We start from the raw sequence: 16,542 nt of genomic DNA, 5'->3' as shown, positions 1-16,542 counted from the left end.
TCAGTAAGGAGAGGAGAAGGCTTTGGGAAGATGTTAGAGCAGCCCTGAACACCTAAAGGAGGCTGCAGGAGAGCTTTCCACAGGGCCCATAGTGGTAGACAAGGGGGATGGCTTTAATGAAAGAGGGCAGGTTTATATTGGATAAGATATATGGAAGAAATGCAGAAATCCTCCATGGCAGGGAGGTTGGAACTTGATGGTTTTTAAGGTCTTTTCCAACCCAAACCACTCAATGACTCTATGAAATACACAGTGTCTTATTCTGAGTTGAATGAGCACACAGAGACTTCGGGGTTCCATCAAAACTCTCATATCCACAGATCTAACTCCCCTAAGTGAACAAAAATACCTTCTTTCCATACTGGCTGTCATAAAAAGAAAAGGTAGGCAGAGGAAGGTTTACAAATTTATATTTAAATACTGCAAAATGAAAACTGTAACATCTCCTGGGACTTTCTTCTTGATACTCCATTGAACTCATATACTATATGCTTCACCTGAGGACTAAAATTCTTTAAAAATATCTCCTTACCTTTGTGACAGCTTTGGAAGAAAAAGTAATTTCATCAATGAAAGTAACAATATCATCTGGATCAAGTCTATCAAGGTATTTTGAACACATATCATACGCATGTAGCCACTCATCCACGGTTTCTGGTATTTTTTTAATGAGATGATGATCACCATTCCAAAAAAGTTTTTGTAACCACACAGCATAAACAGAACTTGGTGACAGCATGCTTCCATCTTTTTTAGGAATTTTAGGAGCCAGTTTGGAAATAGATAAGATATTTTGACTTGTAAGGATGGGCTCCAGTGTTTCCACAGGATTTTCATTTTCATCTGTTAGTTTTTTGTAATTAAGACCTAGTGAAAGAAGGAGAAAGAGGTAAAAGTTATTCATCATTAAATCCACTCACACTCCACAATTACATGTGAAATAATGAATACACCAGCATCTGCAGAACTAAAAAGACTCTAGCCCACCCCCTTTTAGAAATATAAATACTAACAGACTTAGATTTTATGATTTCCTGGTGCATGCAAAATTTCTCAATCCATGGAACATATTTTAACATTATATATCACTCCAACAAGGGGGAAGGGGTTCAAACTGAAAGAGGGTAGATTTGGGTCCATTAGATTTAGGTCCATTCTTCCACTTAGATAGATGGAAGAAATCCTTCACTGTGAGGGTGGTGAGTCACTGGAACAGGCTGCCCAGAGAAGCTGTGGATGCTCCATCCCTGGAAGTGTTCAAGGTCAGGTTGGGTGGGGCACTGAGCAACCTGGTCTAGTGGAAGGTGCCCCTGCCCATGGCAGGGGATTTGGAACTGGTTGATCTCTAAGGTCCCTTCCAACCCCAAGTGTTCTGTGAGTCTATGACGCAACCCGCAAAAAGTAGATTCTCAAAGAAGCAAGAACATATATATAGTATATAAAATCATGCTAGAACTTAAAATGTAAACCCGAGAAAACCTCATGCAAGTAAAGGCATAAGTCTTCATAATATAAAATATGTACTCTGATCATGGAACAACTGGTACTTACCACTTAGGAAAAGCTGCAAGGCACTAACTACAAGTAAACTAAATACGGTCTGCTAGAGAAAGGACATGTAGATCCATTTACATCAATATTTATATAATCAAGAGTCATGTTACTACTCTGCTCCCCAGAGGAAGAACATGCTTGCAATTAATTTACCAACAACGCAAGTATTTCTAGAAATTATACTATTTTATTTTCTTTGCATATAATTTTTAAAGTAACTGACTTCTATTGCCATGTTCTTATGCATATACTTTGGGCTTGCAACCTCTGTAAACACTTAGCTGTTGTTCCTTGACTCCTATCTCTAACCCATGCTGAACACTGAGAATTTTGATTAGGTGTGTAGTACAAAGATTTAATTTTTTACCACACAAACTGACTAATTTATGTCTGACATATGTTCCGAGGGCTTTTTTTTTTTTTATGAATACTTTGAAACAATAATTTCATGGCAGAATTTTCTTTGGCAAGCACCACAGAACTTGATTGTTGAATAACATCAATAAGAACTGAGGGTTATCCCTCCTCTCAGAAAAATTATTGACCTTTTTCTTCCCGCAATACATGAATTCATATGCACCATCTCTTAAAACTCTGCAGCACGGTTAGTGTCCAATACACATTAGGTTCCAATACTGATCAATTAATTCATCCTCACAGGAGGTAATGCCATACAGTGTGTATTTTTCATTCTGATACTGGATTTGGAGTTGTACAACTAAAATTCAAGATAGAATCCAACTAATAAGCAAATTGAAAGTAGTATTTCAAGATTCAGAATGCTTAGCAGCAGTGTGTTCTACAGTAATTGTCTGAAAATGCAGGGCTACAAACAATGTTGTTATTCTGGGAAAGAAAAAAGGTAATATCAAGGATAAAACATAACAAAAAATTATCCTCTTTCAGACAAACAAACACAAACTGCATAAAGTCTCTAATGTATTCTGTAATTCAGACTCTTGAAAGGTAAACTTTCTTAAGCCCTTTGAGGATATTCATGTTAAACTTGTAGTGTTAAAAATTATACTCTAGCACTTTGATATTATTTAGTTAAAATTTTACTATGAAATATTGCAAATAATTTTAACTTGCATCACTAACAGAAACCTGTTCTTAACTAGTTTTTTCTTGCTGTGAAAGAAAAAACTGTCTTTCCAGTAAAACAAAGATTAAGAACTTGTGCCTATATTAATTGTATTCATCTCCTTTGCTCACAGAAAAAAAAAAAAAAAAACAATTACCTAAAAAAACCCCATAAACTAGCTAAGCATAATCATGCCAGGACTTACATTATAAAGTAATAAACAAACAGGTACTGTCTTACCTGGTGCAACTGCTTTGAATTTTTTCAGGAGTCGGATGTGAGTTTCAGGTTTAAGAGCACGGTTCACCACTTCTGAGCAGCCACAGTTTTCCAGGAGTGTAAAATAGTAAAGCAACCGCTGGTGATCTTGGCCTTCAATACTTGGGTAAACATATTTAGCCATGTGTTCATGAAAGGTTTCAGGACTGGTTTTCAAAGTCTCAAATAGACCAAGACTTTGTGCTCTTTCTTCTATTTCCAGTGTCGATAGCCTGTGTTTAGAAATAACTTCTGCTTAAAGCCTGGATGCGCCATGAAAGACTCTTACAGCTGTACACCTGGGAGACAGGACAATCCTTTCTTCTCTTTAGGGTCTCACTCACAAACATTTAGATAATTGTACACTCTATAAACAAAAGCTAAGCAACTCTTGTATTTCCCAATCCTGTTACCTTGGACATGCAGATTAAGGGTTATGAATACTGAAGTGGAATTCAAAGCAGGATTTCACATCTGTGACTATAGCTACATGCAACAGGAAAAATACATCCAGGATATGTGTAAAGGAAGACTTTATTAAACAAATTAACCAACCACTTGAGGCTGAATGATGCTCAAAGATCCTATTGCCCGGTTAGAAGCTTTCCCAATCCATTAAATTCTGTTTTCTGTAGTTGATGAGTACCTGTGCACAGCTTGAGATACTATCACTGAAAATTGGCTCTTGCCCAGCAATTAATCTATTTGGCACTATTATTTATGCTTAGGACAGTTTACCAAGACTTTGGCAGTTTAACAAGTTGCTTCTCAAACTGTCATCCATGAATACTTATGAAACTATTGGTAAGCCTTGGGTTGACCTCAGTCAGTCTCACTGCTTCAGGAAATTCTTTCCTCAATCTTTTGAAAATAATGTATTAGCTCTTTCACAGCATTCAGATACCTGCAGCTGACTACATAAAAGATAATCACTCCTTTTCCCTCAACTGGGAGAAAAATGGGTGCATATCATCTTAAGTTTATCTTTCTCAACTGAAAGTTTTACCTAAATCTGAGGAAAGAAGTAACCTACAGATGATTCCTACCTCAAGTCTCCCCCGAGTCCAATCATATGGCACATTAGATAGTACATTTCATTTCAAAATCTGATGTCTTCTTATACCATTTGATTTTCCTCTACTTTAAAACTGATTAAATTAGAATTTCATCATTTCCCTCCCCAAATATACATGCTGTAAGTTAGTGTTTCTATTTAATATCCAAGTAAAATGTCTCCATTTCATTCTTAAAGATGATTTTTTTTACAGCAAATACCACAAACACAACCTTCTAATTTTAAAAATTAACTGATTGCTTAGCAAGAATAAGATTTTTTTGTTATTTTTACATCTATGACCTACCCCAAGATGGCTAACATTGCAAGCATTCTTTTAATTCTATAGATTCTTCTCCTTTGTTATTTTTTCTACAATATTAATGAAAACAAGTATAATGTCAATAGAAATAAAGTACCATCCACTCTTCATATTGGGGAAAGCAGACACTTGGACCTGATGCATTTCAAGACTGTGATATGACTATTTTTTTGCGTTCATACCCAAAGTTCAAACTAAAAGTTAGTTGAGCATTAAATTATATGAAAAGGATTGGCAGATGTTTGCAGTGTTTTTAGGGCAGGGCTGATTGCAGATATGAAGAGTTTATGGTGTTGTTCAGAAAGATTCTGGAACAAGAGGTTTTGTGATAGACAAAGAAGATTTCGTGTTGCTGAAATCATAAACTGCATTTCATAGAGTTTTCATAACCAAATGTGATCAGATCCTCAAAAGAAGTAACTGAATTTCCACTAAACTTTTATGGAATATCATAATTCTTTGTCATCAAATAATCAAAGAAATAGTTAATACAAGCTATGTTAATACAAACTATGAAGCTCTTTTGAGCTTCTCCCTATGTAATGTGGCTTATAGAAATACTGCATATTTGGTTAAAGAGATTAAGTCTTAGAATAAACTTAATTTCAGTTCAGAATGAATGCATAATAGAACATGTACTATTAATGCCATAATTCCAAGACTCAGATATACTGTAATGGTCGTCTGCTGTCAATCAATTTTAAAATGAGATTATGATACAAAAAAATGCTCAGCAGCATATTACGCTATTATACATCAACTTTTAAGACTTTTCACTAGAGAAAATATGGTTACTCTGTACTTCTGTCATTTCAGAATTCTATGAATACTAACTCAAGGAGAACAAGTACAAAAAAAACAATAGAAAACTGTTGCAAAACACCTTAGGTAATATTCGAGTCCCAGAGAAGGTAGCTGGCTCTTTCACACTCACCCCAGTGTTGCCATGTTTATATCCTGACTGTCTGTTTTGTTTAAAGCAGTAAATAATTTAGCAGCATGAAAATTTAGGGAGTATGATTTCTCTGTTTTCTGGAGGAAATGAAGAAAATTTCAGAACATTATTTCATCTTCTCCAGACAATTCACCAGGCTTTGTTTTTTATCCCTCACATTTTATAAAATGTTTCAATGCTTTTTAATTAATAGTTAATGTTAAGAGAGGTATCAACACTGCTGCAAGCTAAAGGTGCTTTAAGAATTTAACACTTGAAACAAACCAAATTAATTTGATCATATCTGTCAGAACAGTAGGTATGAGAGGCTGTATTACACAGAGAGTTCTACATCACTGTCATCTGCATGTGCTGTTCAGGCAAGTAGCCTGGTCTTCCATCAAATGGGTTTATTCCTCTTTCAGTAGGCAAAAACTGCCTGACATGATGTAAGAGGTTAAAATAAAGAAATAAATGAATTTAAAAATAAAGGCCCTGAAGCCACTGTGGAATAGAGATTATAAGCACCCCTCCTCCCCTTATGCCTCACCAGTGCCAGGTTTGGTCGGCCATAATCTTTTAGGCTAGAACAGTTTCAGCAAAACATTGTTAAAAGAAAAAACTTGCTTCTATCAAAAAATTAAACTGATATGAACAGATGCACAATGTGAATAGGGATATATTTATTTCCTCTATTACAAAGAATAGAGGTCGATAAAGAGCAAAACGCTAAAAGACAGGGAAACTATCAGGGTTCAGGCTATATTACAGGGACTGTAAGGGTAACTACAGGATAAGTTGCCACTGGAAAGTAGAACTAAATATTCAAAGTTGTGGAAACTTGAACACTGAAACAAAGTCCTGGAATACTCTGAAGAACAATAAAACACATATGGACTTTTAAACTTACCTGCAACAGTAGTTTTCACAGAAGCATTATGTGGAAAAGACAAAAATTCCCATACTATCCTAACAAAAGACAAATGAAAACACAACACAAACTCCACCCCCAATATAATTAAATTCTGTCATACATTAGCATTTATTTCTGCGTAACAGAATTGTATGTGTATCTGCAGAGGAGACAACTTACCCACTGTCGGTGAATAAAAATTCCAGATGGGTCATGTAAACTTCCCAAAGTGGAACACTGTATCGCTGAGCCAAAGAAACAGCAATTTTATAGACATTTTCTTCAAGTGTCCTGGTAGAGGAGAGACATGAGAGAAAACAAGGAAAAATTATGTTAAGTCCTATGAGATGTAATATGAAAATAAATGCTTACGTTAGAAAACTCACTATTTATTTTAATTTTTTTTTCATAAAACAAGAACGTAAAATAATTTTTAAATAAAAATACATTAAGTGTGTCTCTGCATTTACTTATACTTTGTGCTTCATTTGGAGGAAAAAAAAAATAGAAAAAAAACTACAGAGATATTTCAAAGACAGGAACCTATTCCACAAACATTGGTTCTCAATGGCAGCTTCTACTGTGCTAAAGCAAAAATCTCAGTTTTCATTCCATTGCAGTTACAAAGTGATTAAGGATATAACTTGTCACAGCATTTATTTGATTTAGTTGCAACACCTACAGTGTTTTAGCACAACCGGTATACAAATCCTCAAAGCTCTTCCAAGTAGTTCAAAGACACAAACACTCCTAGTATTTGTAGACTAAAAGGTGTGAAGATATCCAGCTCACTCTGTCCTAAAATATCAAAAACTGCTTTTCTATTAATGCATAAACCCTTGGACAAACAATAGATGGAGAATATGGTAAAATATTAAAGCCTGAAATTAACTTCATACTAATCTTTACTAACCCAGTATGGTATGGTTCAAATAGAGATAAATGGTTCTTGTTTCTAGGCTGGCATAGAAGCAATACTGTTAAGGCTAATGCTGGGACTTTTGAGTTTTGGTTTCAGTTTGGTTGGGATGGGTCTTTTCAGGATACTTCCAAGAAAAACACGATCTCAGTGTAATGACTTTCTCACAGGCCTGTCATGAACAACTTCTTTAAAATGTACTTAATGTGAATCCTTGAGGAGGCTCTGCCTGAGCAGGAAGGTTGGGCAAGATGATCTCCAGAGGCCCCTTCCAAGCTCAGCCATTCTGTGATTCAGTGAAAGAGGAAGATGATATGAATGCTTTAGCTGCAAAATAATCCAGTCAATCATATGAATCAGGAGTGGCTCCTGCAACTAGTGGGATCCCTTCCTCCTGAACTTTATAAGCTATACCACAATCCTCTCTTCCTAAGAGCAGCATGCAGCAGCAGCCTAAGGCAGTGGTGGTTTAGGGAAATGATACCATTTAAATGAAGAACAGTACAAGCATTTTATTCATTGTCAAGGTAACAACAAAAACAAGCAGCTGTTGCACAATGAAAAGCTGAAAAAAATGTCCATTACCTTGCAAAGAATCTTTTAACTTTCTTTTACACACCCCTTTTCATGCCCAGCCCTGACTGCCTGTTGGTGTGAGCCAAGGACTGCCAAAGGAATCCTCACTGAAGGCTCCAGCACAGGCACACTTTGGATGTATTTTGGTGCTTTTTCCCCAAGACTGGTGCAAGTCCAATGAACAACAGCCTCCAAAGAAATACACCAAATACAGACGACAAAACAGACAACTACTGGTTAGCTAGTTTTAGCAAATTGCTAGTTTTAGTACAAATTGCTCCTTCTAGCACTCTTCTTATTTTGTAAATAAGATACAATCTTTTCCAGGTGCTGTTCCTTCAAACAGCGCTTCATAAAAGATTAAAAAACATGAGGCACTTAATTAAAAAATAAGAACAAATATGCTACACAATTACATTGAGTTTGTGCATCCTTTCCATTAGAAAATGCAGATGAAGACTCCACTGAGAAGATTAAAGCAAGGAAGCTGTAAGCTGAATAAGTAATTAACTGGATCTTTGCAACTGCCCAGTATGGAAGTGCCACTCTCATTCACTTACTAAGTAGCCTTACTTCTTCTACCCCTTTCATATTGTGTTTTTACCTCTACTTACTGTAAGGAACTTTCTCTTCTATTTTACAAGAGATGGTATCTATGAACTCTTGGGTGACAATATAAATAACCCTGCTATAATCAAAGTAAGCATCTGTAATAAGAGAAGCATACTTGCACTGAAGATGCTGTAGGTAGTCATCAAGATGTAACCTACTGACACACTTAGATGTGCTTAGTAACAATATATACAAAGCAGGCAATTCCAATGGAAACATTGAAAGATGGTTAAAAGCTATTTTATGAATGCAGTGACAAAATATGTGCAGATACAGATTTCACAGATATAAAGCATCAGCTTAGTGTCCAAAACCTGACCTTATACAACTACTCTTATTTGGTATATCGATTCCATTTAGTAGCAAATTTCTATTGGAATTGTAACTATGAGTAGCTACACGTGGAAAACTGAAAATATTTAAATACGCTCTTCAAAAGCTTTATGCAGACATCAGCTGAAAATCCGAGATTATATTTAAAGCTTCTTATTGCAGAGAACTCTTCCTCTGACAATCTGTCAACTAGTCAGCTGTGAGTGTCCCTAAAACATATGTCATATTCATGACTTGTTCACAGTTTGAAGTACCTGCATACAGATATTAATTAGAGGTATTTTTAATATGAAAATTACTATCCTATATCTTTATTTTTTTCTATTCTGTATTTCTGAAAGGTGAGATAAAAGCATGCTAAATATCAGAACATATGTGGTGAAGTACTTCCAAAGGCTATAGGGAAAAAAAACATACAGTGATATACAGCAGTTCTAACTAAATTATTAAGAATAAAGTACAGTTTAACAACTTTCTGTTTTTTTCAACTAGAGTTCATTCCAAACTTTGATGCATGGGCATAGCCTAATAGATTGCTAGGGCAGGTTTACATGAGATTAAAGAAAGAGACCAAACCTTCACCTATGCTCTGCTTTCATTAATCCTTGATTAACTTTAATATTAGCAGTTAGTAAATGAAGAGTTATAGATTCAATTATAAATCCATTTATTTGAGCAACATTTCATTTAAGTAGAGCAGTTACATAGAAAAAGCTCCAATTGTAGCAGCACTACAGTATAAATCTCAAAAGCAAGTAAATTATCTCTCTAAAGGTCAGTACTACTTTCAATTTATTCTCCTAATTTAAAGCTTAAAGCTATTCTATTCTGAAACAGAGAAAACAAACCTAATACACATTACTTACTCTGCCAATCCTAGTATTGTTTCTCTCTTGTACTGTGCATCTGCTGTAAATCTCTGCACATCCACTCCTTTGCCAAGTCCTTGCAGAGTCTGAGCCTGAGTGAAGTCCAGCAGTCGTTCATTGTAGTAATGCAGCTGATTTATCAAACTGCTGATTTCTTCAGGCCAGTCTGCCTGGGCATACTGCGTAACATGCTTTGTGACCATCTCAATCAACTCTTTTGGATCAGCCTGCAAAAATAATAGACAACAAACTAAAAAAAAAATCCCTGATAATTCTGAACAAAAAATTATCAATATATAATTGATCCCTGTGTTCAGAAATAGGAAACATTTGTTTCCATTTCTTTGGAAATTTTAAGTAAACAGAATTTAAAATTTTCTGTAAGGCGCAAGTGCTCTGATATTGTAATTTATCCTTTTGGAATGTTTTAGACTACTCCATATGATACAAACATTTTAAAAAACCCCAAACGTACCTCAATAAATTAATAGTAACAAATGTTTCACTATGACTGAATTTGTTTTTAAATTCCTCATTTTTATTTACATTGAACTAGGCAACTGATTGATCAAACATTGAAGTAAAAAAAACATCACTGAATTTCTGATACACTTCTATTATACAGGACTGAAGAGAGTAATAGCTTTTAAGTGTTGAGAACTAATACTTTCAAAGAAGTATTGCAAGATCCACAAATTACTCAAAGCCTACACCCTGAATCTTCAAAGAATAAAATACTGATCAACCATGGACTACAGCAACCTCACTTTTCAAAATACCTTAATCACAAATAAAACTTACTTTTCTGTGTTAGAAATTACACACCAAGTGCATCTCTTATAAACCATTAACTTCTGTAGTCAAAAATCCTCATAGCAAAGCAACAATTTGGAACACTAAGTATGAAAAACGAATGCATGCACTGTGGAGTGTTCCAATTTATCTCAACATCTGGACAGTGGCTATGTCTAGGCACCTCCACTTGAACAGAGCTCTGTGTAACATCTAAACACTTGGCTTACTCGATACCTTGATTTCTCTCTTCCATGAAAAATGAGGGCAGCAGCAGTTCAATGCCCAAAAGATGCACTGTGACTTCTGTGTGGCATCCACTGAGGAAGAAGTACCTCCAAAAGAGCCACCAAAAATACCTTGGGACGCCAGTGTAGATGAAATATTTCCTAACAGAAACAGCTGATGTAACTGCTGTGATCTCAAAAATGTTGAGTGTACCCAAGCAATATACTTTGGTTTTTTACTACAGAATTATTCTGCTACATTAGAGGATAAACTTGTGAACATTGACTCGAGTGCACAGCTGGGTAAAGCATGCACTGAAAGTTTAAACCTTGAGGCTTGCTCTATTTTTTCTGTGACTTGCTGGTCATTCTAAATTGATTTTTTCCCAAGTATCTTAATTGACAGGCTGCTCACTGAGTCACATTAAATGCTACAGGGCATCCTTTTTGCTCTCCACTCTACACTTCTGAAGCCCTCCAAACATTGAAAACTTATTGGTTTTATAAACAACAGCAGCACTTCTTTCAAGGCTGCTTAGGAGTTTGGTATTAGAATAATAAAACTTCACAAGAAGAGACAGACAAGCAGAGCGGTGCCTCTACAACACAATTATACCAGCTGGAAACCCATCCACAACTTATTACGTACCCTGGTATCTCATTCTATGTGATATACCAGAAAACAGAGCATGGAGACAGGGTAAGTCAGAGCAAGACAGGGAAACATGTTTAACATAACTGCCTAAAACCTGCAGTCCACTGAGAAATGCAGGCTCCTCTGACAACCTACGGGAGTAAATTTGCTCTCTTTTGTTAGCTTTCCCCTCTCTCCATTAAGGCCCCATTTGTTGTATTTCTGTAAAAGCACCTGTGTGTAATGTTCCAGGCTGCCTGTTCATGCTCCCAAGAACCTTATTTGGAAATAATGCCTTGGGGCCTACTGGTCTTACTAATGTCAAATTTAGAATAAAAGAATCATACACTATGCGAATACCCCTGTATATATAACCCCACATATATATGGCAAAATAAAGTGCAAACTCTTCAATCCTGAAGATAAAAATTATACATTTAGATTAAGAAAACACAACTGAACTTTTTTTACTGCAAGTAGTTGCCAAAGATTGTCTTATTCTGTTCACCACCAGAAATTTTTCAATCAAGTGTTATCCTCTTATGTCTTAAAAAACCTACGGCCCAAACTATCACAGCATATGAATCCGAAATTAGAGAAATACCAGTCTTCTGTTTGGTATCAAGATGCATTGAACTTGTATTTCTTAATTTTAAGTATTATTTTTTTTAACATCTTCACATTTTTAATAATACATATCTTTTAGAAGAAAAGCAAAACTATTTCTACATCCATTAGATACTTAATTCAATTAGACATGATGCTTCTTCTAACGTACAGCAAGAGAGAAAAATCACTACAGCTGCATCACCAGTTTTCAAAAAATGTTTTAACAAATTTCAGTTGAAAAAACCGTAACAACTAGCTAGTAACTGTACCTGGCCATGAAGAAAATCAGCAAAATCAGTCAAGTCTGAATCTTACTGCATCATTCACAGGGTTTTTCAAATCTTGGACTTTCTTCAAATTGTAACAGACAGCAATTTGTGTCAACACAAATTAATTTTGAAAAGTAAGACCAATAAGATGTCATATTCAACTTGTTCCCTTTATAACATCACCTGTCAAAAACTGCACCAACAGCCCCAAAGAGCTACTACACAATTCTGCTGGTTTTCAGAGTCCTTTGGCCAGCTAGAAATTGTGCTTAGGTGTCCAACTCCCCGATTTGCCAGATAATCTCCTCCAGTACTTCTAGACAGATGTTTGAAAAAAGCTTTCTCTCCTGTGATCATGCAGGAAGGGCATTTTACAGGCATACATTGTAAACATAGGGTAAGTTTCCAGAGGAGCCACAAGGGCTGACCCAAATGTATTACACCCTTAACTCAGAAGCCTCCCTAGCATTGCCAGGGGAAATTCCTCAGGAACCCCCTGCCAATGCACTTCACTCAGCTCTTGGGCTAACACTATATTTGTGCTGACAGAGGCCTTACTTAAGAATTAAGAAAAAAACACAAAATGGAGAGGGAAAAAAATAAAAAAGCACACATCGCTTTAGCATAAAGCTAATTTAATTTCATCTCTTAGATGTGATTTACTCAGAATAGGTCAGGTTTCTATCCCTACTGCCCCACTGGTCATTACCACTAAGCCTCAGCAGGGATTCAGGGTCCACCTGAGTAAATGTTTTAAAGCAGTTCTTCTTTTTTGACCATGCTCTGGAAGAGACATCAGTGAAGTCCCTGAATATATGTGCCACTGTGATAGTATAAAAGCAACACTGGTTTTATAAGCAAAGAGGAGATTTTGATCTTGGGATGTTTTCATTCTTATGCCTGAATTAATCTTCAATTTTTATGGCTTTTTTTCCTGGTAAATTGGTATTTCTTTTTTCCTCTTCCAATCCATGTAAGACTTAATTCAGTCACACACATCAGAAACAAATAAACAAAACAAAAAAAAAATGTATGAGCTATTATGCTGCTCATCTCCTGCTCAGGAAGTGGCAATAATTTTACAACTATGGTAATACTAATAAAAAAAGAATAATAAAATAACAAAATAAATAATAAAATGCTCTACAGTGAACACTTTATCACTGATATAATAATAGATCACTGTAAGGCTATTTGGCTTGCTTACTTCTTTTAAGACCCAGAATCCATCCAATTGTTCTTAAATAACATATTATTTTGATTCTGTTTTTAATGTAAATAATCTACAGACTGCAATACAGAAATGACCAGAAAAACTGATCAGAAAAACTGCTTAGATCAGAGGCCTATCCACTCATAATTGCCTCAAAGACAAAACTGACATTGTGGACCTCTCTGGATTGAGGCTGCAGAGCATTTCCATCAACTTTTGAACTGTAATCTTTTGACAATGGCAAAAGCTGCCAGCTGCCACTGCAGTCAGCCACAGAAATCCAAAGGGGAAGGCAGAGGACAGGCTCCCTTGTGCCCAGATCCCTGTAACATCAGGTTTGTTTTACGCCATTTTAAGCAATCCTAAGAAAGGTAACATGCTCCAGAGGGAGACACATACACCAAGCAAAATCCTCATGGCTAGCAAAACAAGGAGATGACAGCACATGAGCGAGGGCAACCAGGGAGCTGGAACATTCCTGCTGCAGACACAGCTGCCCTTTGCCCATTTCCTGCCTCTGCAGTTGCTGCCCATCACCAGTGCAGCTGGGAACCAAACCACACCTCTAGAACGCATTCATATTTCAGAAAGGAGAGCTCTCCCTAATCCTCATAGCAACTGCCATAGTCCTTGCAGCAAGAGATCGATCCAATGTGCTACAAATCTGATGGAGGGCAACGGAAGAAAAAAAGAATGAAGTGAAGCACGTAAGACAATAATTTTCCTCACATACTGAAGCAGGAAAAAAGATTTACAGGAACAAAAGAGTTCACCCAAGAAGTAAAATCCTGAACATGCCTGTTCACGCAAGAAATACACTCCATCTCTCCACAGGACAGCTTTTCATTAATAAATTAATGACACTTGCCTTCAACTTAGACTTTTGTCATGCCATGAATCAAAAGTACTTTAACTTAGATACAGCACCACATGAATCTGGGGTAGCCAACCTTCCATATCACAGCTGTCTCACATCTGATCTGTCCAAACCAAAAGATAAAATGTATGGCTAAAATGGAAGATCAGAACATCTCAGAAAAACATTTACTGTCACATCACTCAACTGTGAGGATACCTCAATACTGTTGTTTATCCGCTGCTGCAGCTACATGTACTGTGTGACAACAGTTTTGTTCAGGAGCAGCTTTCACGACCATTTTTTAAAAGGGTACATTTAAAAATCATATGAGGTCAATATAAAAGAATACCTACCAGAATACCTTCTGTAAGCTACAAGATGCATCAGGATCAAGTTGTACAAACTTATTTTAAAAATCAAGTAGAGAATCTATTGTTCATCTCATCTCTATTGTTACATCTGTAAGTCTTACACATTCAGACATTAAAACAATATTGTTTCAGATTTAAAATCTTAAATCATCTATCAGAAGTTTTTGAAACATACTCTAATGTCTCAGCTATAATTAAGTATAATGGTTTCAAAGCCTGTCCATACTGTTAAAAAAATGCTTCTGACCACAGTATGGTACATGGTACTGCAAACAAGGTATTTCCTACTGTACTACAAAATTTGTATCTGGATTATGCAGAACCAGGAAGGCAGCTGTGAACTTAAGTTCCATAGCCTCCCTTCCTTCCTCTACCACAGATTTCATGCAGATGTCTCTTTTTTTCCTGAATGTTTTAAAGTTTCATTCCAGATGTATGACTATATTAAAAAAACCCACTCCTGGGTCACAGCTCTGCTGCAGGAATTAAAAAAAAAAAAAAAAAAAAGGCAAGAGGCTGCTGTTCCATAATAAAACAAAAGTAATTGGAAATATTTTACAGGCAGTTGTTTCCATAGTTATGTTAAGTGACCTGTGTTTGAAGAGTTGAACAAATTGTTCTAGTGCTGTATTCACAGAACCGCAGAATGATTTGGATTGGAAGGGACTTTAGAGATCCTCTTATTCCATGACCCCTGCCACGGGCAAGGACAGCTGAAACTAAACCAGGCTGCCCAAAGCCCCATCCAAACTGGCTTTGAAGACTTCCACAGACGGAGCATCCACACCTTTTCTAGGCAGCCTGTTCCAGTGCCTCACCACCTTCACATTGAAGAATTTCTTCCTCATACCTAATCTAAACCTACCTATTTCAGTTTAAACCTGATCTAAACCTTCCTTCTTTCAGTTTAAAGCTGTTCTCCCTTGTCTGGTCACTACACGCCCTTGTAAGAAGTCCCTCTCCAAATCTCTTGTAGCCCCTTCAGGTACTGGAAGGTGCTATGAGGTCTCTCCAGATCCTTCTCTTCTCCAGGCTGAAAAACCTCAATCCTCTCAAACTCTCCTTTTAGGAGAGGTGCTCCAGCCCTCTGAGCATCTCTATGGCCTCCTCTGCAAATGTTTCAACAGGACCATGTCCATTTTGAGGTTCTGGCCCCAGGGCTGGACACAGCACTGCAGGAAGGGTCCCACAAGAGTGAACAGGCAGAATCCCCCCTCGCCCTGCTGCCCACACTGCTTTTGATGCAGCCCAGGACACAACTGGCTTTCTCGGCTGCGAGTGCACGACACTGGCTGATGTCGAGCTTCTCTTCAGAGAAACACTTTTTTGCTTTGATTTCTATCAGCTATTCTAACAAGAATGAGGAATAATTTCTCCCAAGAGTAAATGTTTTCATAGGTTTTTTCCCACCTTGTGCTCTCTTACAGATTTTATGATTGGTAAGTCAGGTTTAGGTAGAAAAATCTCATCATTTCATCTGACAGCTCTTTTAGTGAAAATAACACATCATATATAAAAGGTTGAAGTGTCAACTGAAAGAACATTTCTGAAAATAGAAAATTACTACATGCTTTTGAGTGAAGTGCCTACTAAATTCATAGCATATAATTCATTTCCCATTCGCAGTCAGCATTACTCAGTAAATAAGTGCCATGTTTTTGATAATAGTCCTAACCTTCTGTCTATCTCCCTTTTGTCTAAAAAAAGAAAAAAAAAATCATTGGGCTTTCTTTTTTGAATAAATGATGTAATTGGCTATTCTTTCAGTACACGTCTTTAATCTTGACATATATGGTAGCAACTGTAGTCATATACAGACTTCGGGACAAGCACACACTCTACTGCAAAACTTTACTGCAGCATTATGTAACTTCAGTTTAAGTACAATACTGTTTCTTTTTAATTTGTACCATTACTTGACTTGATACATGTAAATATTTCTGTATCTTACTAATTTAAAGGTTAAAAACTAGGTATCTCATGAGCTACAAAAACACTTAACTTCCTCCTCCCTGACAGCTATTAAAACAAGTCAGAAGTCAGATATTTTTCATCTTAATCCAAGAGCACTGCTAGCACTTCTGAGAAGTACAGGTTTCTCAGTGACCACCTTACATTATTGAGATATAAATTTTCATTA

At 36.4% G+C, this 16,542-nt stretch overlaps 1 protein-coding gene across 2 annotated transcripts in view; it reads right to left on the bottom strand.

The window, feature by feature from the left end:
- The window catches only part of NBAS (NBAS subunit of NRZ tethering complex), a 160,805-nt gene that overhangs the window by 53,601 nt on the left and 90,662 nt on the right, over positions 1–16,542 (bottom strand). For both annotated transcript variants that reach the window (XM_041489177.1, XM_041489178.1), the window contains 4 exons: positions 9,426–9,655; positions 6,300–6,410; positions 2,879–3,129; positions 533–867 (listed from right to left, as the gene is read on the bottom strand). In XM_041489177.1, coding sequence (XP_041345111.1) covers positions 533–867; positions 2,879–3,129; positions 6,300–6,410; positions 9,426–9,655 — 927 coding nt within the window. The remainder of the gene's footprint in view (positions 1–532; positions 868–2,878; positions 3,130–6,299; positions 6,411–9,425; positions 9,656–16,542) is intronic.

Source organism: Pyrgilauda ruficollis, unplaced genomic scaffold (genome assembly GCF_017590135.1).
Source record: "Pyrgilauda ruficollis isolate IOZ18807 unplaced genomic scaffold, ASM1759013v1 scaffold90, whole genome shotgun sequence".
Taxonomy (NCBI): domain Eukaryota; kingdom Metazoa; phylum Chordata; class Aves; order Passeriformes; family Passeridae; genus Pyrgilauda; species Pyrgilauda ruficollis.
Note: the sequence above shows the minus strand (reverse complement) of the source record. Positions and strands in the feature narration are given on the sequence as shown.